Genomic DNA, 26,793 nt, shown 5'->3' with positions numbered 1-26,793 from the left:
AGGCAGTAGGAGATATTGGAGAGTATAACTGAGTTTACATAGATATGAGCTAAAGTCTGAGAGAGAAATGGACGGATTTTCTGGAAAACAAACAATCTTTGTTTAATTTGCTTCACTACCTTGTCTATACGTAATTTATATGTAAGGTTTGAGTCAAGCAGAATTCCTAAATATTTGTATTTATTTACTACGGCTAAAGGTTCATTATTTATCATTATAGGTCCAGCATTGACAGTAGATACAGTAAACACGATTCTGCCTGACCAATCAGTCGTCTGCAGTGTTTTCACGTCACCGTATGGTACCGGGTCCACAGCGCTGGAACCTCAACAAAGCAGGGACCAAAACTAGCCACGCTAATACCAGCGGTGGAAATGGGCCATTAGAGGGGCAGGGGCTCAAAAGTTAAAAAAGGGCACAACACCGCAGCGCGGGACGGTTTCACTGTTGCTGACATGCCAGTCAGTCGGAGCTCTGCAACTGGGCAGTGGGGAGGATGGCGAAGGCATCACCCGCCCATCTCTGTCTCTGATTGGCGCAGGAGACGAGGAGTGACGCAGGATAGGATAGCCAAGCAAATGTGATTGGATCAACAAAGTTTGACACTAGGCCAATCAGAGGCTGAGAAGGGCCTTCGCCATCCTGGGGAAAAAATATTGTGCACGTCACAGAGACGCAGATGATTACTTAACTTCTGGTTGAAAGGTCAACATGTGTAAACAGTCCAGACATTTTATTTATTGATCAATTGTTATATATTGTTATAAGTTCTTCTTGAAGGGTGCTGGGCATGCCTTCACTGTAAAAAAAATAATAATCAAAGAGGGCACTTTGGGCATCAGGGGGAAACGGGCAGGTACTCCTCCTAGCGCCCCCCTCTGCACGTGCCTGACACATACATACACACATGCTGAAGGCAAAGCAGGCAGGAGACCACAGCTCACAAGTGAAAGGGAAATGGCAGAGGGAACGAAGCGTTCAAAAGTGTTTGCACTTCATTCGAGTCAATGGTGACAATTCACGTTGTCACAAGTGCAATGAGCAATTTGTCTAAACACTTAAAGTGCATAAAGTACAAACAGAGAAATGCACAGTTTTCGACAAGCTAGCTCACACCACTTCATCATCTGTCAATAAAACCCTGGTCACGTTACCCCGTCCACCTTATCAGTTAACTATGTGAACATGGTCATGATTAAGACAAGACTAGTAAACCTTAGCAGTTAACTATGTGAACATGGTGATTAAGACAAGACTAGTAAACCTTATCAGTTAACTATGTGAACATGGTCATGATTAAGGCAAGACTAGTAAACCTTTTCAGTTAACTATGTGAACATGGTGATTTAAGACAAGACTAGTAAACCTTATCAGTTAACTATGTGAACATGGTGATTTAAGACAAGACTAGTAAACCTTATCAGTTAACTATGTGAACATGGTCATGATTAAGGCAAGACTAGTAAACCTTTTCAGTTAACTATATGTGAACATGGTGATTTAAGACAAGACTAGTAAACCTTATCAGTTAACTATGTGAACATGGTGATTTAAGACAAGACTAGTAAACCTTATCAGTTAACTATGTGAATATGGTGATTAAGACAAGACTAGTAAACCTTATCAGTTAACTATGTGAACATGGTGATTAAGACAAGACTAGTCCACCTTATCAGTTAACTATGTGAACATGGTGATTAAGACAAGACTAGTAAACCTTATCAGTTAACTATGTGAACATGGTGATTAAGACAAGACTAGTAAACCTTATCAGTTAACTATGTGAACATGGTGATTAAGACAAGACTAGTAAACCTTATCAGTTAACTATGTGAACATGGTGATTAAGACAAGACTAGTAACCCTTATCAGTTAACTATGTGAACATGGTGATTAAGACAAGACTAGTAAACCTTATCAGTTAACTATGTGAACATGGTGATTAAGACAAGACTAGTAAACCTTATCAGTTAACTATGTGAACATGGTGATTAAGACAAGACTAGTAAACCTTATCAGTTAACTATGTGAACATGGTGATTAAGACAAGACTAGTCAACCTTATCAGTTAACTATGTGAACATGGTGATTAAGACAAGACTAGTAAACCTTATCAGTTAACTATGTGAACATGGTCATGATTAAGACAAGACTAGTACACTGCCCTGCAAAGCTAAAAGGGGGTAACTCGCCAGAGTGTAGAACTGAGAAAAATGACTTTAAAGTTTTGTTGTTGTCCAGCCAAATGTATTGTAGGAAGAAAACTGGAAATGTGTTAATTAAATGTTGTTTTAATGTAGTTATTTATCTACATATTTTTTTTTAGCTCAAACTTGACCTTTGACCCTTATTTGGAAGTTACCTTTCTCTGGCTTTGCATTGTCTGCAAAATAATAAGGGGTGATGCCAAGCAAAAAGACAGTAACTTCAATTTGATCCTTCATTTGGTTGCTTATCACTATATAAAACCAGTATATATGATAGTAATGATAACATAGACATGAAGTCTCATGTTCATGGCACAATTACGCTTAATATAATATACGTATAAATATAATATAACTAGATTATCAGGCTGCTACACATCCTTAAAGCCTAGTTTGGTGGGACTCTTGGCCCGTTGTGTGTCTGTGTGTTGGTGCCTCAGGGGTTAATGTCGTATGAGCTGGATCCTCGGGGGTTGATGTCGTATGAGCTGGTACCTCAGGGGTTAATGTCATATGAGCTGGCGCCTCATGGGTTAATCTTGTATGAGCTGGTAGCTCAGTGGTTAATGTCATATGAGCTGGTGCCTCGGGGGTTAATGTCATATGAGCTGGCACCTCTGGGGTTAATTTCATAGGCACGGCGCCTCAGGGGTTAATGTTGTATGAGCTGGTACCTCGAGGGTTAATGTTGTATGAGCGGTGCCTCTGGGGTTAATGTGGTATGAGCTGGTGCCTCGGGGGTTAATGTCGTATAAGCTGGCATCTCCGGGGTTAATTTCATATGTGCGGTGCCTCGGGGTTAACGTGGTATGAGCTGGCGCCTCGGGGGTTAATGTCATATGAGCTGGCACCTCTAGGGTTAATTTCATAGGCACGGCACCTCTGGGGTTAATGTTGTACGAGCTGGAGCCTCGGGGGTAAATGTGGTATGAGCTGGCGCCTCGGGGGTTAATGTGGTATGAGCTGGTGCCTCGGGGGTTAATGTAATATGAGCTGGCACCTCAGGAGTTAATGTTGTACGAGCTGGCACCACGGGGGTTAAATTTGTATGAGCTGGCGCATCGGGGTTAATGTCGTATGAACTGGCGCCTCGGGGGTTAATGTCGTATGAACTGGCGCCTCGGGGGTTAATGTCATATGAGTTGGCGTCTCTGGGGTTAATGTTGTACGAGCTGGAGCCTCGGGGGTAAATGTGGTATGAGCTGGTGCCTCGGGGGTTAATGTCATATGAGGTGCTTCGTGGGTTAATGTATAAGGGTTAGGGGGTTAATGCCGTATGAGCTGGCAACCTTGGGAGTTAATGTGGGTGGTGTGGGTGTCTGTGTGGGTGGGGGTGGTATTGGTCCGATGTCACAATCATGACATTAGGCCTGCCCAGTAATGTAACTCATACCTCAACTCAACCTGAGCATTCTGGTGAGTTACCCCCTTTTGGCGTTGCAGGGCAGAGCATTCAGAGTGCAGTCAAACCAAACCAAACAACCGTAACTGATGTTACCTCAGTCTTGCTTGGCTTTTCTAGGGCTTTTGGAAGTTACTGTAAATATGACCCCCTATTTTCTCCAAAAAACAACACAATTGACTCAAGATATTTTTCCACATGATAAAGCAGATCTTCAATGTTCCAAAAATGACAAAAACTCATTTTTGACAAAAATTGAGTTACCCCCTTTTAGCTTTGCAGGGCAGTACACCTTATCAGTTAACTATGTGAACATGTTGATTAAGACAAGACTAGTAAACCTTATCAGTTAACTATGTGAACATGGTGATTAAGACAAGACTAGTCAACCTTATCAGTTAACTATGTGAACATGTCATGATTAAGACAAGACTAGTAAACCTTATCAGTTAACTATGTGAACATGGCGATTAAGACAAGACTAGTAAACCTTATCAGTTAACTATGTGAACATGGTGATTAAGACAAGACCAGTAAACCTTATCAGTTAACTATGTGAACATGGTGATTAAGACAAGACTAGAAAACCTTATCAGTTAACTATGTGAACATGGTCATGATTAAGACAAGACTAGTAAACCTTACCAGTTAACTATGTGAACATGGTGATTAAGACAAGACTAGTCAACCTTATCAGTTAACTATGTGAACATGGTGATTAAGACAAGACTAGTAAACCTTATCAGTTAACTATGTGAACATGGTCATGATTAAGACAAGACTAGTAAACCTTATCAGTTAACTATGTGAACATGGTGATTAAGACAAGACTAGTAAACCTTATCAGTTAACTATGTGAACATGGTCATGATTAAGACAAGACTAGTAAACCTTATCAGTTAACTATGTGAACATGGTGATTTAAGACAAGACTAGTAAACCTTATCAGTTAACTATGTGAACATGGTGATTAAGACAAGACTAGTAAACCTTATCAGTTAACTATGTGAACATGGTGATTAAGACCAGACTAGTCAACCTTATCAGTTAACTATGTGAACATGGTGATTAAGACAAGACTAGTAAACCTTATCTGTTAACTATGTGAACATGGTCATGATTCATGATTAAGACAAGACTAGTAAACCTTATCAGTTAACTATGTGAACATGGTGATTAAGACAAGACTAGTAAACCTTATCAGTTAACTATGTGAACATGGTCATGATTAAACCTTATCAGTTAACTATGTGAACATGGTGATTTAAGACAAGACTAATAAACCTTATCAGTTAACTATGTGAACATGGTGATTAAGACAAGACTAGTAAACCTTATCAGTTAACTATGTGAACATGGTGATTAAGACAAGACTAGTAAACCTTATCAGTTAACTATGTGAACATGGTGATTACGACAAGACTAGTAAACCTTATCAGTTAACTATGTGAACATGGTGATTAAGACAAGACTAGTAAACCTTATCAGTTAACTATGTGAACATGGTGATTAAGACAAGACTAGTAAACCTTATCAGTTACTATGTGAACATGGTGATTAAGACAAGACTAGTACACCTTATCAGTTAACTATGTGAACATGGTCATGATTAAGACAAGACTAGTAAACCTTATCAGTTAACTATGTGAACATGGTGATTAAGACAAGACTAGTAAACCTTATCAGTTAACTATGTGAACATGGTCATGATTAAGACAAGACTAGTAAACCTTATCAGTTAACTATGTGAACATGGTGATTAAGACAAGACTAGTAAACCTTATCCAGCTGTTATAGTGATTTCCTTTCAGCCCTTGGTTTAAAGTGTGTCCTGCATTGCAGTGTGTGTGTGTGTGTGTGTGTGTGTGTGTGTGTGTGTGTGTGTGTGTGTGTGTGTGTGTGTGTGTGTGTGCGTGTGTGTGTGCCTGTGTGCCTGTGTGCGTGCGTGTGTGTCTAGGTGCGCTCGTTGTAATTAAGCCAGCGTCCCAAGTGCGGGGGTGAACATTTAAGCAGCATGATTCAAACACCACCCCGTCAGGAAAGAGAAGGCGTCTGACAAAGCGAGCATGAAATAAGCGTCCTTTCTGTTCGTGACTGACTGAATGCATGACTCACCTCATAACAGCCTCTCTTGACCACGCCTGCTTCACACGTGTTAAAAATGTCCATCAAAAGCTGAGTTTCTTCCCTGTTTGTCCCACAGTGACTCACTCTCTGAAGTTTCTCCAGACTGCATCCTCTGGAGTCACAAACAGCACAGAGTTTGTGGAGGTTTGGTTTGTTGATGGAGTTCAGGTGTTTCACTGCAGCAACATGAAGAGAGCAGAACCCAAACAGGACTGGATGATCAACGCAACAGCAGATGATCCACAGTACTGGAAGAGAGCAACTGAGGCGTGTCTGAGTCAGCAGCAGATCGACAAAAGCGAGATTGAGAACATAAAGCGGCGCTTTAATCAAACTGGAGGTTTGTTTATGTTTCACTTTATTCTGCTGAAATGTTTTTCATCCTGCTTTGTTGTAAACTAGCAGAGAGAGTGTGTGTGTGTGTGTGTGTGTGTGTGTGTGTGTGTGTGTGTGTGTGTGTGTGTGTGTGTGTGAACCCTCGCTCACAAGCACACAGTGATCCTCTCCCTCCCACATTCTCTCTCTTTCTCAGTTGCTCACGTACACGTACACACACACACACACACAAACAAACAATAAGCCAACCTTTCTCCATCAACAGTGTTCAGCTGTTTGATACTGAGGGTCTCTCTCTCTCTCTCTCCCCCCTCCCTCTCTCTCTCTCTGTCTCCCCCCTCCCTCTCTCTCTCTCTCTCTCTCAGGTGTCCACACCTACCAGTGGATGCATGGCTGTGAATGGGATGATGAGACAGGAGAAGTTAAAGGGTTTGAACAGTATGGCTATGATGGAGAAGACTGGGTGGTGTTGAACATGACAACATGGACATATATCGCTGCTAAACCAGAGGCTGTCATCAGCGCAGAGAGCTGGAATAAAAACACAGCTCAGTTAGCAGAGGACAAGGAGTATCATTCACAGACCTGCATTAATGAGCTGAAGAAGTTTGTGTCCTATGGGAAGAGCTCTCTGCAGAGAACAGGTAGAGTCACATGACCTGATGTAGTTTCATCAACACAACAATGTTCATCTGTCTCTTCTGTCTCTAATGTACAGAAACAGTGAATGATGTATCTTTGTCTCTGTTGTAGTTTTGTACTCCTCTAGTAGAATAACACTCTGAGTGCAGGGTGTCTCATGTAACTCTAAACTCTGCTCATAATATTGTAACGGGTTGGGTTTGTGTGCTGCTGTTGTGTGTTGTACTGTTCTGTGCATGGGGAGTTACGGGGGGTCTGTGAAGGCGACATGTAGCCAGTGGGTGGGGTGAGAGAGGGATTCACCTGTGATTGGCTGGGGGGAGGGGAGCTGTGAGAGAGGGGAACAGCTCGGGAAGTTGGAGTGTGGAACCTGAGAGGGAAGGTTGTGTGTGGGAAGAGCGGAGAAGCTACGAGGAAGCTAGTGGGGTTTTGGTGTGTGTTGTGGGGTTGTTTTGGCGTGGGCTACGGCTGACAGTAGCCCCGGACCTGTGTGTGAAACAGAATAAAGTGCGGTGACTAGATCCTGACTCTCGCCTCGTTCCTGACAATGCTACACTGGCGTCAGAAGAAAAACTAACGACTGGAAGGCTCGAGCGCGACCTGGCGTTAGCAGTTAGCTGTTTGTGTGCTAGCTGCTACAAGGACCACGTGGAATGGTGCACAATGAAGAACGCCTGTCGGTGGACGGGGGGGAAAAGGAGCTACCGACCCCGGAGTTTGGCTCGGTGCTTGCTGGCATGGAGGGCCGCCTGAAGCAAGAGCTCAGCGCGGTACTTGCCGGCGTGGAGGCCCGCTTGATGCAGGAGGTCAGACGGCTGTTGGAGGCTACGCCTGCCTGGGCAGAGGGGCTTATGGAGCTACTATGGGAAGTCGCGCAGCGCGGAGAGAAGCGGACGGAGGAGCCGCAAAGAGTGTGTTGGACCTGTGGTGAACCGGGCCACGTGGCGAGGTGGTGCCGCAGCGGTTCCGGGGGACAGACGGGGTACGCGGAGCAACGATACTGGGGACGGCCAGGTGTCTGCTGGTCGTGCGGAGCCTTCGGGCATCTCGCCAGGGGGTGTCCGGAGGCTGTCGGGGAGCAGAAGACGGCGGGAGAGGAGAGACGTGCAGGCGGCTGGCAGGTGAGACTCTGCTGGTCGTGTAAGAGGCCTGGACATTTGGCCAGAGACTGCACTGAGACAGTGGGGGTCAGGGAAGAGACACGGGTTGGGGAGAGTGTGGAAAGCCGGGGGGAAGAGAACTTTGTTAGGATCGGGAGAGCGACGCTCATATTTCCAAGTGAGCAGGTGTCGCCACTAACGCCGGAGGGACCGGCACAGCCGAGCTGCGCTACGCCCCCCACGGTTGCTGGACGGGAAGCCGAGGTGGTGGTCGCGGTCGCGGCCGGTTGTGTTATCCCTGCTGTCCTGAACACGCCGCCCCCTGGGGGAGGGGGACAGGAGGACGAGCGTGGGCGAGAGGCGGAGAAAGAGGGGGAGTGTTCAGATGTGGACCTGGCGGGCGAGGACGACATGGCCATTTGGTCGGTCGAAGCGGAGGAGTGGAAACGCAGGCAGGCGGAGGACGCGGATATCGGTCCGGTGTACACGTGGGTGGTGGCCGGACGCCGGCCCCCTGTGGAGGAGAGTCACACGTTTTCCGGTGCCACGAAAGGACTGTGGGACATGTTTGCGAAGCTGCGTCTGAGTGAAGATGGAGTTTTGGGGAGGGGGGAACACGGGAAAAGAGGGTTCCAGACGGTTGTACCCAGCTCCTTCCGAGGGCTGGTACTGCGGTGGGCGCACAAGGGCCTCGGCTGTCTCGGGCATCGCGGGTATGAGGAGACGCTCCGCCGTGTTCGTGGGGGACACTACTGGGGCAAACACAAGGAGGATGTGCGGAGCTACTGCAGTGCGTGTGATGACTGTGGGACACAGGGGGGCCGGGCTGAGGAGAGTCACCTGGCGGAGGAGTGACCCCACTGGGGGGGGGAGAGGGACTAGTGTGCTTCTGGTGGGCCAGAAGCTTTGATGTGCGGGGGAAGTGTAACGGGTTGGGTTTGTGTGCTGCTGTTGTGTGTTGTACTGTTCTGTGCATGGGGAGTTACGGGGGGTCTGTGAAGGCGACATGTAGCCAGTGGGTGGGGTGAGAGAGGGATTCACCTGTGATTGGCTGGGGGGAGGGGAGCTGTGAGAGAGGGGAACAGCTCGGGAAGTTGGAGTGTGGAACCTGAGAGGGAAGGTTGTGTGTGGGAAGAGCGGAGAAGCTACGAGGAAGCTAGTGGGGTTTTGGTGTGTGTTGTGGGGTTGTTTTGGCGTGGGCTACGGCTGACAGTAGCCCCGGACCTGTGTGTGAAACAGAATAAAGTGCGGTGACTAGATCCTGACTCTCGCCTCGTTCCTGACAATGCTACAATATCATGATGTCACGGAGGCCAGGTTGATGTACAACTGAGGTTTACTGTGGCAGCTGTGGCACGCAGGAACACACACACACACACACTCACACACACACACACACACACACACACACACACACACACACACACACACACACACACACACACACACAGAGAGAGAGAAACACACACACACACAGAGAAACACACACACACACACACACACACACACACACACTCGCTCTCACACACACACACACACACACACACCCTATCTCTCTCTCTCTCTCTCTCTCTCTCGCTGCGCTTCACGTCATCTCAGCGCAAACCCAGATAGGCGTGTTTATGCATATTAACAGGATTCACCACAAATTGAGATCACTCCCCTTAAAAGCCACAGCGTCACCGCCTGCACGTCTGTGACAGGCAGCAGCTTCCCTCTTGCTCAGTGCAAGCAGAGTGACAGAGTGAGAGAGAGAGAGAGAGAGAGAGAGAGAGAGAGAGAGAGAGAGAGAGAGAGAGAGAGGAGAGAGTCAGAGAGAGGGAAAAGATAATTGGAGGATGAACCAGTTCGGATTCGTAACGAAAATGCATGCTTTTGTAATTAGTAGCCTTTTAATTAGTCGTTTCGCTCATATAGGCTATAACATACACATTTAAAAATATTTGTTTCTAGGGTAGGGATGTGTGAGATTTTATTTCAATAGCCTGTACCAGAATTGTCCACTCGGGTTAAGCTATTGTTGCATGGTGCAATGGTGCAGGGAGAGAGGTTACTGTATACTATCAATGGTTACTGTATAGCTTATACTGGCCGGTGTTGTGTCAGAAAGTGATTTTCTGCCAGAAAGTGATTTTGATCCGCGGGACCACGCACAGCGGTGCCTCGGCAATGCCTCTATGTGCACCGACCCCCCCGGCCTGCCTACCCGGCCCAGCTCGGCCCACCTTATCCGGGGAGACCCCCCTTCAGGACACCGGGACACTAGCCGAACACAAAGCACCCCTCCCCGCGCTACACACAGACTCCCGCCCCACCAGACCCTCGCTCCCCTGTTAATCCAATTCAAAACGCAAATCACTTTTTCGCACAAAACCATGACAAACGAATTCTCATTGTTAAATCAAGGTTTTTTTTTTCTGCAGTGTAGGTTAGTTGAAAATCAACGTGGCATTCCGATGAGAGAAGAGTGTGTGCAGGCGCGAGTGGAGGGTGACATCCATGCCGTGCGTAAATGGATCCAAGCAAGGATTTCCTGCACTGCACGGAGATGTGGAGACTGTCTGCGCTCAGGCGTATGTCTGCGTTTGCTCTAAGACCATTTATTTCCTGGTGTTAAAATTGAGAGCACCCAAGGCGATTTTTTTCTAACACATTGCGCTGCAATGCCTATTTCGGAACGGGCAACTCCCAAACCTCTCTTTGCGCTCGGCACATACCGACGGCATCTTCCCCACAGCGCTAAATGACACTTGCGCAAGACACATGATAGGCTTCATCACAGCGCAAAACTGGACGGTGGAGGCAGATATCTGGGAAGATAGCAATAAGAAGTGCGCAAACGCAGTGCAAAGGCAGCGCAAACGATAGCGCCGTACAACGATAGGGCCCTAAGAGACACTTGTTCTCTCCCACTAGCAACCATGTTTTTCTATTTTGGTGAACGAGTCGAATGCAATCAGGAAGTAAACTGATTTTGTGCTGATCTCTTCACACCGGTGTCTGTCAGAGCAAACGTCTCACAGGAGGAGGGCAAACGCACCGGTTGGATAAATGGACCACAAAGCGAGTACAGAGGTCACATTTCTGGCATCTAACACTCATGATGCTTCAGTTGAGTCCTCCATGCACGTTCATCTTAAATCAATTTATCATGTTAAAATGTCAAAACAGTCTGAAATTAGTCCAATGCATCAAACTCCTTTGTGGATAATCACGTAGGTTAACTTACACATCACGTCCACTCCACCTCCAAATGATGTAGGCTATGTCATCACTCAAGCTAAGTCACTCTGTTAACCCTGCAGGCATTTCCAGCAAACAACAGCAAAATATTTAAATAATTGAATAACAGACACCCGTCCCTCGACTGTCTCCCTCCATGTTTTGCTAGCCAGCACCAAGCAGAAGCCTGCATTTCAATCAAACCTTCACTGATAGTTAGCCTACAGATAGGTCTAGCAGACATGCATTTACAATAAAACAAATAAACAGCCGTACAAATGGAAAATACTCCCATTTTGTATTTGTTTACTTACAAAGTCAAGAAATTTCTTTTTGGTTTTATCTCCGGGAAAAGTGGTCAGGACAGAAAACTTCTTTCGCTCAGAGTGTTTAACAGGGACTACCTCGTGATGATGTCACCGGAAATTCCGGACTACAAGCGTAACAAGAGAAAAGGTCCAGGTTGCACCGCCCCTCTGATGCGTTCGTCCTGGTTCTCTACTATACGTTCAAAAAGCTGAATAAAGACGACATTATAACTCAAATGACAATAATTCAACAAGCAAACAAACAACAACAGTGAATAAGACAAAAGAAAAAGATCTGGCGGTGTTTCATGATGTCCCTGAAGTTGTGGCAAGAAGCTAAATGTTTACTATTTAGCTGCCAATATGCAGCAGCAGCAGTTTGTTTTTTCTCCTAACAGGTATTTGAGTTTGTCCCTTTCTGATTGTCTTTCAAATGATTGATATTTGTGTCGAATTTTGTGGAAGAATAATGCTCTCTTCTGCACATTTGTTACAGTGCAGTAAAACGTGTGTCTCTGTCTCCACTGTCTTCTTTGAGCACCGTGGACACAGCCTGTCCTCCCTGGACAGCCAGGTCTGTCTGTGACGACTGGTCTTTAGGGCCAGGCTGTGTCCACTGACTCAGTAGTGTTACGGACGGTATGCTCAGTTTGATCAATAAACAAAGCTTGTCTAGGGGTATTTAACTAACACCAGGGGGCACCAGTGGGTCCGACTCCATAATATGTGAAAGAACAAGAATACGAAGGCTGTTATCAACTGAAGGACGTTGCTCACCTGGCTTGTTGTGTTGGGAGAGCCCAGGTGAAACATCTCTGAGTTTTCGGACAGCTCAGTTGATGTGGTTGTGTGAAGGCTCGGTGAAGATAATCCTCAACATTCATGTACACAGAGACAGGACCAAACAAAAAGGCTCAACGATAGGTTATCACACACTGTTGCGCCCGGAACCGCCATCTTAGGTGAGGGCACAGAGAGTGAGCCCCTGCCTACGTCACTATGGGTACAGTATAAGGCCCAACTACGGAAGCCTACATGGACAAAGACTTCTGTATCACAAGCTGACATCACCTAAACAGCCAATAAATATGAAACATAAATATCTATCATACATGAGCTGAGAGAGGTGACTGTAACACAATGTCTTTCTCTGTTTGTCATCAGTCACGGTGGTCAGATATTTTGTTACTGATGTCAGTTTAGGGCCAAATTAACCTCCATTTTACTTAGAGTTTCTGTGGTGTCTTTCCAATAAGTGATGTATTGTTCTTTTTGTCTTGTTATAATGTGATTGGGTCAGATAGTCTGTGCTGCCCTGAGACTCTATAGGTTGGGAGGTTGAGGAGCTGAGTCTCGCTAATATTTGGCATTTTCTGTCACTATCCGCATTTCTGTCTGTCTCAATCTCACTCTACCTTTCACTCTCTCCTCCCCTCTCCCCTCTTTCTCCTCTCTTTTTCTCTCCCTCTAATTCCACCTCTTCCTCTCGCCCCTTCTCTCCCTCTTCCCAACATCTCTTTCTGTTTCACTCTCTCCCCTTCTCTACCTCTCTCTCTCTCTTCTGTCTCATCTCTCCCTCTCATACTTGTTCCCTCCCTCCCTCCCTCACTCCCTCCTTGCACCCCCCCCCTCTCTCTCTCCAGAGCTTCCCTCAGTGTCTCTCCTCCAGAAGTTTCCCTCCTCTCCAGTCAGCTGCCACGCTACAGGCTTCTACCCCGACAGAGTCATGTTGTTCTGGAGGAGAGATGGAGAGAAGCTTCAGGACCTCATGGACCAGGGAGAGATCCTCCCCAACCATGATGGAACCTTCCAGACAAGCGTTCAGCTGAACGTTTCATCAGTCAAACCTGAAGACTGGGGGAAGTACGAGTGTGTGTTTCAGCTCTCTGGTGTCAAGGAGGACATCATCACCAAACTGGACCCAGCAGTGATCAAGACCAACAAGCCAGGTAAGAGTGGGCTCACAGCTGATGGATATTTGGTGATTCTTTGTTGTGTTTGTGACCAGTTGTACTCTCAACAATACAATTGCATAGTAATATACAATCAACTAATGAGACCCACGCAGGTTGTTCAAGTAAATAAACCAAATAGAGATGTGTGTTTCAGTATAAAAATATAATAGAAGTTGCATTATTTTCATTAAAGGTACTATCCGTAAGTTTGGCCGGAAAATAAAAGTTCAAAAAGTGTTTCTATTACAAATGAGTGAATGCGCCGTTCCTTAACTTAGGTCGCTTTCACATATAAGCTGTTTAGTCCACTTTAACCGCGCCGGAGTTCGTTTCCTCAGATAGTGCGGTTCGTTTGGGATTGTGTGAAAGCGCAAACGAACTCTGTGGCGGAACAAACAAACAAACTCTGGCGTACGTGGGTCTCGGTTCGCTTCCAAGTGAACCCTGGCGCGGTTCGTTTGTTGTGTGAAAGCAAACCGGACTAAACACAAGAGCGCCAGTGTATCTGATGCAGTCATGCAGTGCATCATGAGTAAAAGACGGTAGAAGGGAGCAAAACCAACACTGCGGGTGCACACGTGTACAGTACCTGCGCGCCGCGTCGTGACGTACGTCATCATAACAACATTGTTCTCAACAGCTGGCTGGCTTGGCTATCTCCTTCGGTACGTAGGCTACTCGTTTCATCTGCAGAATGAAATGTTTAACAGCTTTCTGCCTCATCTGCTGCTCATATTGGGCACATTCAATCTTGTCAAATATTTATTGCGGATTCACTTGTGTTGTTCAGTCAGCCCTCAGCCAGGCAAGAAGCCTGCTGAAGAGAGGAGAGATTTCCCCTCTCTATTCTGTCCAATAGACGAGTGACTGTTTCGACCATGTGACATTAGCTGTGTTTCCATTACAGTTTTTCACAAAATAATTGCGATATTTCTACAACTTCGACAATGTACAATTGCGACTTGTAGGCGTTTCCATTGAAGTTGAGTTTGGTCTGACGGCACGCACACCTGAACGCAATTCCCCGTTACCAGCAGCTGCCACAGTGATTACGCACGGGGATCTGCCCATATCCCGTCCCCTGCATGCTCAAATCCAACCAATGGTCAATGCAAATCACAACATGAAGTTACAACGCATATAAACGAGCCTGATTATCAATTCAAAAGAAAATGAGTCGCAAAATGTTACTGGCTGCGGTGAATGCGAGCGCGACAGACAGAGGAAAAAAGGTAGCCTATACAACTGGTCCGATTTAGACATTTCAGAATGTTGTGTAGGCTATTATAACATTGCACCTGAAACGTGTGTAATGTATTACTCACAGTCACTGTATTCACTTCACTGAATACTGAATACTGAAGTGACTTCAGTCAGGAGCACCGCACCGGTGTGTGCTTTTCATCCACTCATCTCGCCGCTCAAATGCGCGCTCACAGGCAGCCTGCCATGGACCAATTTCTGCCATTAAACATGATCTATTTACCCCTTTTACACAACACTCGTCTTTCTGCTAGGTAGCGTTGCTTCAAAGTTCCGCTGCTTTTCCAAAGGAGAAGACGGGTCACATGACGTGCAAATGCGGAAAATCTGTTTCCATTACACTTTTGCGATAAACTGCTATATCGACACGTCTGAAAAACCACCTCATGAGAGCGCAAAAACGTTTTGCGATATTTGAGAGGTTTTTCGAAATTTACGTGTTTCCATTACCCAATTTCTATTGCGATATTTAGATTTTGCGCATTTCTGAGGGTAATGGAAATACGTCTATTGTTTAGAAAGTTTGGTGCGCTTGTGACAAATTGCTGTGTGAAAGAGAACCAGACCAAATGAAAATCGCAACAATGTTGCAACTTCACCCCCCCGAATCGCACCGAGTCCACCAGCTTATGTGAAAGCGACCTTAAAAAACGAGCCCAGCTGCGTCTCTCTGCATTCACCCATTGCAAAGATATTGCAGGATTATCATGCTTCTCACAGGTTATACTTTCCCGGCAAATTGGGCAGATGCGACGTTCTGCGTGTTCACGAGCCTGCCTTGTGGCTGGCTCTGGCGGAAATACCAATGAAGAAGACGGCTAACCGGAAATGGCTAACTGGTTCGATTGAGAGAAGTAGGAAAGGAGGAGAAAATGGAAAAAAAGAGGAGGGAAGAATATATTTGCTGGGCGGACTGGGATCATAATTCAGGCCGGGCATTAGATACCAAGCAGGCCAGGCTGATACGGGCCGACGCGCATGCCGGAAACATTTGGGCCGTTTGAAGCCCAATTTGGGCCGTTTGAAGCCCAATTTGAGTCATTTGAAGCCAGATTTGGGCCGTTTGAAGCCCAATTTGGGCCGTTTGAAGCCCAATTTGGGTCGTTTGAAGCCAGATTTGGGCCATTTGAAGCCCAATTTGGGCCGTTTGAAGCCCAATTTGGGTCGTTTGAAGCCCAATTGGGCCGAGTCCAATTTTACAATGAGATGCACCCACTTTAACCCTGAAGTGTAATTATTACTTCAGACTAACTAATAAAGTAATAAAACCACTAGTAAACCAGTATGCGGCGCCTGTCCTGCTGTTCAGTGAGTGGCCTGACTGCGGGCACCAATTTTTTTTTTTTTTTTTTTGCAGGCCAGGCCAGGCCAGGCCAGGCCACCGGGCATTTGCCCGACGTGCCCGATTATGCATTCCGCGCCAATTGCTGATAAGGCAACAGCAGGTCAAATGATTCTCTATAAAGCCTAGTTTGAACCTCCGTCCGTGTGACCTGTGAACTAAATCTCTTCCAATCTGGACAGGATGGACAGGATGGACATTTTGGTTAAACAGTGTGTGTGTTTCGTCAACCGTTAGAATCACTCCTGAGGTATTTTGCTGTAGGCGTCTTCAGACAGGCTGGCGCCTTGGGCCTTCCCCAGATGAGCAGAGTACAGCCAGAGGTCAGTTCGTGTGACCTCTGGAAATTACCACCAGCCCCACTAATAACGTTACCGTCTTGTGTTGATAATGAATGTAACAGTCGTAACATTCAATGCCTAACGTTACTGTCTGTTATGCTTATGGTACATTGACTGTTCAGATTGGTCAACTATTAGACATTACCGGGGAAGAAGGCTCTCACTGCAGTTACTGTAGCTGCAGCACATTATTATAACGTTAGCTTGATGCTAATCGCGGCTAACTAATATTGATTTACAGTTATAGAAATTACCTTCGAGCTCCACTAATAACGTTACCGTCTTGTGTGGATAATGAATATAACAGTCGTAAATATGCCTAACGTTACTGTTATGCTTATGAAACATTGTTTGAGGGGAAGCAGGGTAGCTCACGGTAACGTGAATATCCTTATCCATTTTCCCGCAGCCAATGCAAGCCAAAACACGACCCCAGCCACAATAACGTCCGATAATTCATCCAGAATCCTTCCTGTGCATCTCGAGGCTGATCTGACCGATAAATTGCCCAGGTTGCCGTTTTCAAGTAGACTTTTATGAGTTAACGTTACAAAGCAACCAACACCTCTGCTGTTGCCAGGCTATTTGTGCACGTGCGAGTATGGTGCCCACGCGTCAGCTCGTTCACACGCTGCCTGCACTTACTCTAATGGCCACCGGTGTCAGTAATAGTTAGAACTTAAGGATAGGACCTTTAAGATCAGTCCTATTGTTTAAAATCAACTAAGGGGAGAGGGAGGCCCAGACCCACTGGAGCAATGTGACTCTGCTACCACCAGGGCCAGGGAGTAGACGGTGAAAAGAACTTTGCAGTGCAATTTACATGCTTTAGTGAGTCCAAAGTGGGAATCAAACTAAACACAGGTGCTACTTCCCCCCCACACCAGTGGACCAACAGAGACTGATCTCCTCTGGCAATGGGCCTGAAACCAACCAACCAATTGTGATGTCATCAGTGATGTCACTTGAGCAATTGTGATGTCATCAGTGATGTCACTTGAGCAAGTGTGATGTCATCAGTGATGCCACTCGAGCAATAATGATGTCACTCGAGCAACTTTTTGCACAACTGTCATGTCACTCAGGCAGTTATAATGTCATCAGTGATGTCACTCGAGCAACTCATGTAGTATGAGCCGATGGCACACATTTTCACAATGGCGCCTAGGTGGGTGGCTCCATAACTGCAGCACTGTGTGCATCTCCAGGGATACTGTTATGTCAGATATCTATGGCTAAACATGGTCAAAGTTCCAAAACCTGAGGTTAATATGTAGAAATGCTGCCTCTAAGTCAAAAACCCTCACAGAAGGTGATTAACAGCTGAAGTGAGGGAGAAATTAGCTGTGCTGAAAAACAGATTTACCATCTAAAGAAAACAGAAATTTTCTAATTTGAGAAGCTGGAAAATGATTAATAGATCATCAAAATAGGCAATTAATGTAATATTTGGCAATACATTGATGAATTGACTAATTGTTGCAGCTCTTTATCAGTTTTTATAAAATGTATTTGTATTTATTTTCAAAATACAAAATACGTATTTGTATTTCAAATACATTTTTCAGACCAGTATTTTGTATTTGTATTGTGATACTTTTTTTGAGCAAGTATTTGTAATTTGTATCAAAATACTTTATGATGTATTTTCGCCCATCTCTGGCACCAGGTAGCATGTCGTCTGGTAGCCTATGCCCTAAACATGACACAAGGTCAATCATTGTGTCTCCAATCAAACAATATAAATTATAAGAGCAATATCAAATAAGGACATATACCTCAATGGGGTTCTTCTCTTCCCTTCCCAATGTAGCTGCAACAATGACACTGAGTGGAGCACTGACCACCTACAAGTCATGAACATGTTACAATCATAGAGAATAACAGACATAAAAAGCAAAGTGTGGCTGCAAACATAGCAAAGTGTTTGAGTTTCTGCTCTAAGCTGTCTAGTGTGCTGTACTGATCTGTTTTACTCTACTTTACTCTCCTGGTATAATTGGTAAGTTTAGTTTGACTTTCAGTAGCTTTTCTGTATTTTAAAAGAAAAGTGTCTTGTGGGCTCTGATAATCAGCTGACTGGTATCAGGTGTCCTCTTTCAACGACTCTCTGATTGCTGTGAGGGGAGGAGTCACTGTAGTTTAAAAGTGCTCCACCTGGCTTGCTTATCAGAACACATTTGAGTTTCTGCTCTAAGCTGTCTAGTGTGCTGTACTGATCTGTTTTACTCTACTCTACTCTGCTGGTATAATTGGTAAGTTTAGTTTGACTTTTAGTAGCTTTTCTGTATTTTAAAAGAAAAGTGTCTTGTGGGCTCTGATAATCAGCTGACTGGTATCAGGTGACCTCTTTCAACGACTCTCTGATTGCTGTGAGGGGAGGAGTCACTGTAGTTTAAAAGTGCTCCACCTGGCTTGCTTATCAGAACACATTTGAGTTTCTGCTCTAAGCTGTCTAGTGTGCTGTACTGATCTGTTTTACTCTACTCTACTCTACTCTGCTGGTATAATTGGTAAGTTTAGTTTGACTTTTAGTAGCTTTTCTGTATTTTAAAAGAAAAGTGTCTTGTGGGCTCTGATAATCAGCTGACTGGTATCAGGTGACCTCTTTCAACGACTCTCTGATTGCTGTGAGGGGAGGAGTCACTGTAGTTTAAAAGTGCTCCACCTGGCTTGCTTATCAGAACACATTTGAGTTTCTGCTCTAAGCTGTCTAGTGTGCTGTACTGATCTGTTTTACTCTAATCTACTCTGCTGGTATAATTGGTAAGTTTAGTTTGACTTTTAGTAGCTTTTCTGTATTTTAAAAGAAAAGTGTCTTGTGGGCTCTGATAATCAGCTGACTGGTATCAGGTGACCTCTTTCAACGACTCTGATTGCTGTGAGGGGAGGAGTCACTGTAGTTTAAAAGTGCTCCACCTGGCTTGCTTATCAGAACACATTTGAGTTTCTGCTCTAAGCTGTCTAGTGTGCTGTACTGATCTGTTTTACTCTACTCTGCTGGTATAATTGGTAAGTTTAGTTTGACTTTTAGTAGCTTTTCTGTATTTTAAAAGAAAAGTGTCTTGTGGGCTCTGATAATCAGCTGACTGGTATCAGGTGACCTCTTTCAACGACTGATTGCTGTAAGGGGAGGAGTCACTGTAGTTTAAAAGTGCTCCACCTGGCTTGCTTATCAGAACACATTTTTTCAACGACCCTCTGATTGCTCTGATTGCTACACCTGGCGTAGGCGGAGCTCTGAGCCCCTGCTGAACGAGTATTTCTTAGCATAGTCAGTCTAAAGCGGCAGCTGTAAAGCGGCACGAAGCCTCAATCGCGGGGAGGCCAGAGAATAGGGTTTTTTGCTACCTCTCTTATTCTACCTACTCATCTACCTAACTATGTGTTTTCTCCCCATCCCTGTTGTAACCTCAGCCCACAGACGCCGTAGACACGGCAGCTTCAGGTGTCGTAGCCCCGGTAATCTTTCCTACCCTAAGCGCGCTAACAGTCCTTTTACTATTGCCGGAGGTCTCTGGAACTGTCAGTCGGCTGTTAAGAAAACTGAGACCATCTTGGCTCATGCTCTATCTCAAACCCTCCACTTTATAGCTCTCACAGAGACCTGGATCATTCCTGAAAACACTGCTACTCCTGCAGCTCTCTCTGCTGCTTATTCCTTCTCGCACACCCCCAGAGCCTGTGGCCGGGGCGGAGGCACTGGTATCCTCATCTCTCCCAAATGGACTACACTGTCACCTCTCTCTCTCATCTGCCTATCTCATCTTTTGAGTCCCATGCAGTTGCCGTATCCCTACCCATCAAGCTCAACATTGTGGTAATCTACCGCCCGCCTGGTCTGCTTGGTGACTTTCTGGACGAGCTGGACACCCTCCTCTCCGTCTTTCCTGAGGATGGTACTCCACTCATCCTTCTGGGAGACTTCAACATCCAGCCAGTAACCTTACAATCTCTGCCTTTCCTTAACTTCTTCTCATCCTTTGACCTTTACCTCTCTCAATCTCCTCCTACTCACAAAGCAGGGAATGTGGTTGACCTGGTCTTCACCAGATCCTGCTCCACCTCTAATCTCACTGTGACTCCTCTTCCTGTATCCGACCACCACTTTATCACCTTCTCCCTTCCCATCCCCCTCCCCCCACCCCCCACCCATCTCCCCCTCACTCTACCACCACCCAACGCAACCTAAAAACTCTCTCACCCGACTCCCTCTCTTCTACCGTCCTCTTTCTGCTTTCCCCTGCCGAGCAATTTGCTCTCCTGTCCACTGACGAGGCTTCCACCACTCTTCTCTCCTCTCTCTCCTCCGCTCTTGATTCTCTGTGCCCACTCACCACTAAGCCTGCCCGATCTTCTCCCCCTTCTCCTTGGCTGACTGAATCTCTGCGAACTTTTCGAACTGAGCTTCGGGCAGCTGAGAGAAAATGGAGAAAATCACATCTCCCTGAAGATCTCTCTTCCTACCACCTTATCCACTCCAACTTCACTGATGCTGTCTCCAAAGCAAAAACCTCCTTTTTCATCTCTGAAATCCAGTCCTCTGCATCCAATCCAAGTAAACTGTTCTCCACCTTCTCCACGCTCCTCAACCCTCTCTCCCCTCCCCCTCCCTCCTCCCTCTCTGCTGATGATTTTGTAACCTTCTTTACTAAAAAGGTGGATGACATCAGCTCCTCCTTCCATCCTCCAGGCACCCTCACTAACACTCCCGACTCCAATCCTGCTCCTCGGCCCCCTGTCCCTGGATTTCCTTCCTTCTCTCCCCTCTCTCCCGATGAAGTGCTTAAACTCATCAGCTCGAACCGAGCCACCTACTGCCCCCTCGATCCTATCCCTTCCTCTCTCCTCCAAACCATCTCACCTAAGGGACTGTTCCTTATTTATGAGAGGGGGGGTATGGTGCAGAAAGGGGGAGGGATATCAAATATTTTTTTGAGTACTGGGGAGGGACTTGTGTTTTTTATTTTGGCTTTAGGAAGGGTTATACAACTTTCATTTTTTGTATTTTGTATATATTTTTAAATGCGTTTTTTCGTTCCAAAATTCGTGTTTACTCCCCTATATCTATGGTTTACCTGTATGGTGACTGGACTCGCTCCAGACCGCTCACCGCTCGATACAGATTTCACCCGCTCGCACTCACTGGCACTGCTCCGCTCAAAAGAATAAAAGAGATAAAAAGGCCTGGGTGTTTTAATTTGCGTTTAAACGCCTGGGCAATGGGCATTGCTCACTACAAATAACATGAGCTCAGCAGAGTCGGCTGCATGCTCGTTTCTCTTCCTTCTCTCTCGCAGCAGCTGGCAACAAAATAGTGGGCGTGCACATGAAGTAGCTAAGCCAAGTCTTATTGGAGGCTGGAGCGGACATCACAGTGCATCAGTGTCACTCATCCAAATAACGTTAAATCTGCAAGGGATATATATAGCACCTGGTTTACATACATGTTTCACATAGGGTTGTGTTTTGATTTTTATTGTTTTATTTTGTCCAATATTGAAATGTTCTACAATTGCATGTGCTAACATAAACATTTTTTATATCTACCACTTAGCCTATTTAGTCTGATTTGGTTGCTATTTCTTGTCAACCTATTACCCTCAAAGCATGCTGGGAGATTTCATATGTGGCTCAATTAGCCACGCACCGATGCATTCTGTTTCGAACATGTTGTGATTGAAACTGGAGCGGGACTGAGCGGTACTGAGCGAGTGATCGGCTTTATAACTAGGAGATGAGGTCGTTATTGGGCTGGGTACTAAACGTTATATGCCCCCCGCCCCCTCTCTCCCCCGATGTCATAGGGCGCTATGAAATGTAGCCAAATCATCGGAAAAGGTCATATTTTCTTCAGTAGCCTACAACCTTTTGTGTGAATATGATAAAGTGTGGTTATTTATGGTGGAGGGAGGGTCATGCATTTATCTCCAGTCACTCAGGGATGGACATGGAAAAATATTTAGAGATCTGGGGAGGGTGAAGGAAAAAAACGAAAACAAAGTCGCCCCTGCACCATACCCCCCCCTCTCATAAATAACGAACAGTCCCTAACATATCTCCCTTCCTCACGACCTTCATTAACTCCTCTCTGTCCTCTGGTCTTGTTCCGCCTGCTCTAAAGACTGCAAGAGTCAAGCCTCTGCTTAAGAAACCCTCCCTTGACCCTACTGCTATTCAGAACTACAGACCTGTCTCTCTTCTCTCATTCCTTTCCAAAACCCTTGAACGAGCAGCGTCCGAACAACTTTCTCTCTATCTCTCCCAAAATGACCTCCTGGACCCTCTGCAGTCCGGTTTCAAGGCTTCTCACTCCACTGAGACAGCTCTTCTTGCTGTCACAGAGGCCCTTCACACTGCTAAGGCCTCATCCCTCTCCTATGTTCTTGTCCTCCTTGACCTGTCTGCTGCCTTCGATACAGTCAACCACCAAATCCTTCTTTCCACTCTGTCTGACCTAGGCATTTCAGGTTCTGCACTCTCCTGGTTTGCTTCCTACCTCTCGAACCGCTCATACCAGGTCTCATGGAGAGGGTCCCTCTCCAGATCCTGTCCTCTTACCACCGGTGTCCCCCAGGGCTCAGTCCTGGGCCCCTTACTTTTCCTTCTCTATATCAGATCTCTTGCCTATGTGATCTCTTCTCATGGCTTTTCTTATCACTGCTATGCTGACGACACCCAGCTTTTCCTTTCCTTCCCCCCCTCTGACACTCAAATCGAGGCTCGCATCTCTGCATGCCTCAAAGACATTGGCGACTGGATGTCTGCCCACCACCTCAAGCTCAACCTTGGTAAGACAGAGCTACTCTTCCTCCCAGGAAAAGACTGCCCTCTCGCAGATCTCTCCATCTCCATTGACAACACCACTGTACTTCCCTCCCAAACAGCTAAGAACCTTGGGGTGATCCTTGACAACCAGCTGTCTTGCTCAGCCAACATAGCTGCTACAGCACGCTCCTGTAGGTTCTCTCTCTACAACATCCGCAAAATCCGTCCCTTTCTCACAAGAGAAGCGATTCAACTCCTGGTCCAGTCTCTTGTCTCCTCCCGCCTGGACTACTGCAACGTGCTCCTGGCCGGCCTACCTGCCACCGACATCCGACCGCTTCAGCTCATTCAGAACGCTGCAGCCCGTCTCGTATTCAACCAACCCAAATTCTCTCATGTCACTCCCCTCTTCCAGGAGCTCCACTGGCTTCCCATCTCGGCCCGCATCAAATTCAAGACACTGGTACTGGCCTACCGGGCAGTACACCAGTCAGCTCCCCTGTACCTGCAATCTATGGTCAGGTTCCAAACCTCTCAGCGCTCCCTTCGCTCCTCCACCAGTGCAGGTCGCCTCGCCCACCTTCGCTACGGGGGCTCAAAAGTCGCTCATCCCGATCTCGACTCTTCTCGTCCCTGGCACCTCAATGGTGGAACGAGCTTCCACCTTCGGTCAGGACGGCTGAATCACTGCCGATCTTTCGGAAAAGACTAAAGACGCACCTTTTCAGGCTCCATCTGGGCCCTTCTTGATCTAACTTCGTTCTCTCTCTTTCACCAAAAAAAAAAAAAAAAAAAACTTGTACCACTAACCTAAACTTGTACCACTGTTCCTTCAGAAGTTGTAGTTATCACAGACTGTGCTCCATAGTAGATTGCTCTATTGCTGACAAAAATGTGTTATTGTAAGTCGCTTTGGATAAAAGCGTCTGCCAAATGACGTAATGTAATGTAATGTAATGTAATGTTTGAGAACTCTTTAACAGGTTTACTGCTTCAAACACCAGTCAAGTCAACAATGAGCTGCTTCACACAACCAGCATTCACCAGCAATGCAGAAACAAACCAAAATCATGCAGCATTAGTTTAGTTTAGTTTGTTTCGGTCAATTTAGCATTATACAATTCAATACAGTTGTTATTGTGTATTGTGTTATGCTCTCAGTAGCAGGTCCTACCTGTCACATGTTGTTAGTGTACAAATGTATTTAAAACATTGGTAACACTTTACAATAACGTACACAAATACTGTAGTAGTTACTAGTAAACTAATCATTGACTAAGTTAGTTTATGAGTAGCTAAGGAATAATTTGTCATTAGTCAATCACTAGTTAATCATAGTTAATGAGTAGGTAGTCATTAGTTAATGATTAGTATCTAAGTTCCTGAGTAGAGTAGTTAATCATTACTTAATGATTACTAAATATCAGCTCGTGAATATAGTAGTTAATCATTAGTTACTGATTAGTCGGTCAGTTCCATGAGTAGTTCATTGTTCGTTAATGATTAATAAACGTCAGTTCATGAATAATTAGTTAATCATTAGTTAATCATTAGTTAAGGTCACATTGTGAGTATAGTAGTTAATCATTAGTTCATGATTAGTTGTTAGTTCCTTAGTAGAGTAATTACTCATTAGTTAATGGTTAGTCAATGGTCAGTTTGTGAGTATATAGTTAATTGTTAGTTACTCATTACTTAATTATTACCTGTCCATTAGTTACTCTTTTGGTGTACCCTATTGTAAAGTGGTGCATCATACTCAGTAGTTTATGAATACTTAATTATTATCTGTCTATTAGTTAGTCTTTTTGTGTACCCTATTGTAAAGTGATGCATCATACCCAGTAGTTTATGAATACTGAATCATTACCTGTCCATTTGTTACTCTTTTTGTGTACCCTAATACAACCAGGAATAGACTAGTGACCACTGGAGAGACAGTTGACAGCCGGAACAGGGACGGCACCCGGGAGCAGTATGGGTTAGCGCCCCAGCCTGCGTCTTCCGTGAGGAAGAAGCCCAACAATCCATGAGAGGCCTTCTAGGAGGGCCATTCAATCCGCAAGTGGAGTCTGTAGTGCCACCAATTACTGGTACTGCATGGTATCCACCAAGATACCATCACATCGGAATGAGATGTTTGGAGCAGGGGAGTCTGGTGCAGGGCACAGGTCCTAGACCTGGTGAGACGAGGGAGGAGCCCGGCCAGGTGGCAACCCACAGAGCCCGGTCCCTCTACGTACCAGAGCCCTTCTCCCCCCCGGTCCCGGCAGAGTAGTTCCGGAGCAGCGGATTGAGTGGCCCTGACCACGTGACCACCTTCGACCCTTCCTAGAGGGCTGACCGTGGGTAGCTACTGGGACGTAATTTGGGGCTTGGCCAGCCCCGGCTGGGTCACCTGAGCGAGGGTGTATGATGTTGCGAGACCCGAAACATCCTATGACCCCAGGGTACATCACTGAGGACACGTCCCAGTTGCATCCATGCGATGTTTTCTCTTTATAAGTTAGCCTGGCTTAGCCAGCCAGTGACTCATAGGAATAGACTACCTGACAACCAGGAATAGACTAGTGACCACTGGAGAGACAGTTGACAGCCGGAACAGGGACGGCACCCGGGAGCAGTATGGGTTAGCGCCCCAGCCTGCGTCTTCCGTGAGGAAGAAGCCCAACAATCCACGAGAGGCCTTCTAGGAGGGCCATTCAAGCCGCAAGTGGAGTCTGCAATGCCACCAATTACTGGTACTGCATGGTATCCACCAAGATACCATCACATCGGAATGAGATGTTTGGAGCGGGGGAGTCTGGTGCAGCGCACAGGTCCTAGACCTGGTGAGATGAGGGAGAAGCCCGGCCGGGTGGCAACCTACAGAGCCCGGTCCCTATATGTACCAGAGCCCTTCTCCCCCCCGGAGAATAAGTATTATGTTCTATCCACATACTACTTTCTGTTCAAGTACTTATAGTTTTAAAGGTATATTCCATCCAAATACTACTTCATGTTGTCAGGTGTAAAAGGTGATGTGATGTGTGGACCCAAATGCAGAGGAGAGAGAGACAGCAGGCAAGGCAATGCAGACCAGGCAGGCAAGGTTTTTAGGAAAAATAGTCTTTACTGAATCATTCAAAAACCAAAATAACAAAACTCACTAGCCAGAGGCTAGGCTAAACTCGGGACCAATTGTTAGAGTTATTCAGAGCACAAGGAAGACAATACGTACCAACCAGGGGACAGATAGACAATGATTCAACAGGGACCACACACAGACTGAGACAATATATACACAAAGGGATAATCAGGAACATGGGGGACAGCTGGGGAGGCAGGAACACAGGGGCAAAACGGGAGAGCTGATTGGTGGGGAGAACTCAGGTAATGGGGCAGACTAACGAGACACATAGGCAACAGGTGGGAGGAATTAAGACCGACTAACCAGGGAACATGGGCAACAAGTGGGGAGAAGACAGACTAATACACATGGGAAAACCATAACAAACTCCTTTCTCTATAAAAGGTCCACTGAGTTTCCTCCTCAGAAATCACACACCTACAGCAGGCCAGTAGTAGTGTAGGGTTAGCACCCCTTGAAAAGAAAAATAATTTTATTTTTTTAGAACTTCCTCAAAAGGGTTACTTCCGCTTTTTTGAAAAGGGGAAGTGATTTCTATTTGGGTAAAAATCAATTTCTCAGTACTTCTGCAAAGTGTACTTCTCCATTTTTTGTCTTGTGCTTAAAAAACACTTTTCTTGTGGAAAGTGGTTATTTCAATAGTTCTGCAA

At 45.8% G+C, this 26,793-nt stretch overlaps 1 protein-coding gene across 1 annotated transcript in view; it reads left to right on the top strand.

Moving 5' to 3' along the window:
* The window catches only part of LOC310784876 (class I histocompatibility antigen, F10 alpha chain-like), a gene marked incomplete at both ends in the record, with an annotated part of 357,580 nt that overhangs the window by 320,640 nt on the left and 10,147 nt on the right, over window positions 1-26,793 (top strand). Inside the window, 2 exons of the mRNA XM_083645911.1 lie at window positions 6,438-6,716; window positions 12,988-13,293. Coding sequence (XP_083502037.1) covers window positions 6,438-6,716; window positions 12,988-13,293 — 585 coding nt within the window. The remainder of the gene's footprint in view (window positions 1-6,437; window positions 6,717-12,987; window positions 13,294-26,793) is intronic.

Source organism: Poromitra crassiceps, assembly GCF_964638095.1.
Source record: "Poromitra crassiceps genome assembly, chromosome: 11".
NCBI lineage: Eukaryota > Metazoa > Chordata > Actinopteri > Beryciformes > Melamphaidae > Poromitra > Poromitra crassiceps.
The sequence above is the reverse complement of the archived record's forward strand: the minus strand, read 5'-3'. Positions and strand labels throughout refer to the sequence as shown.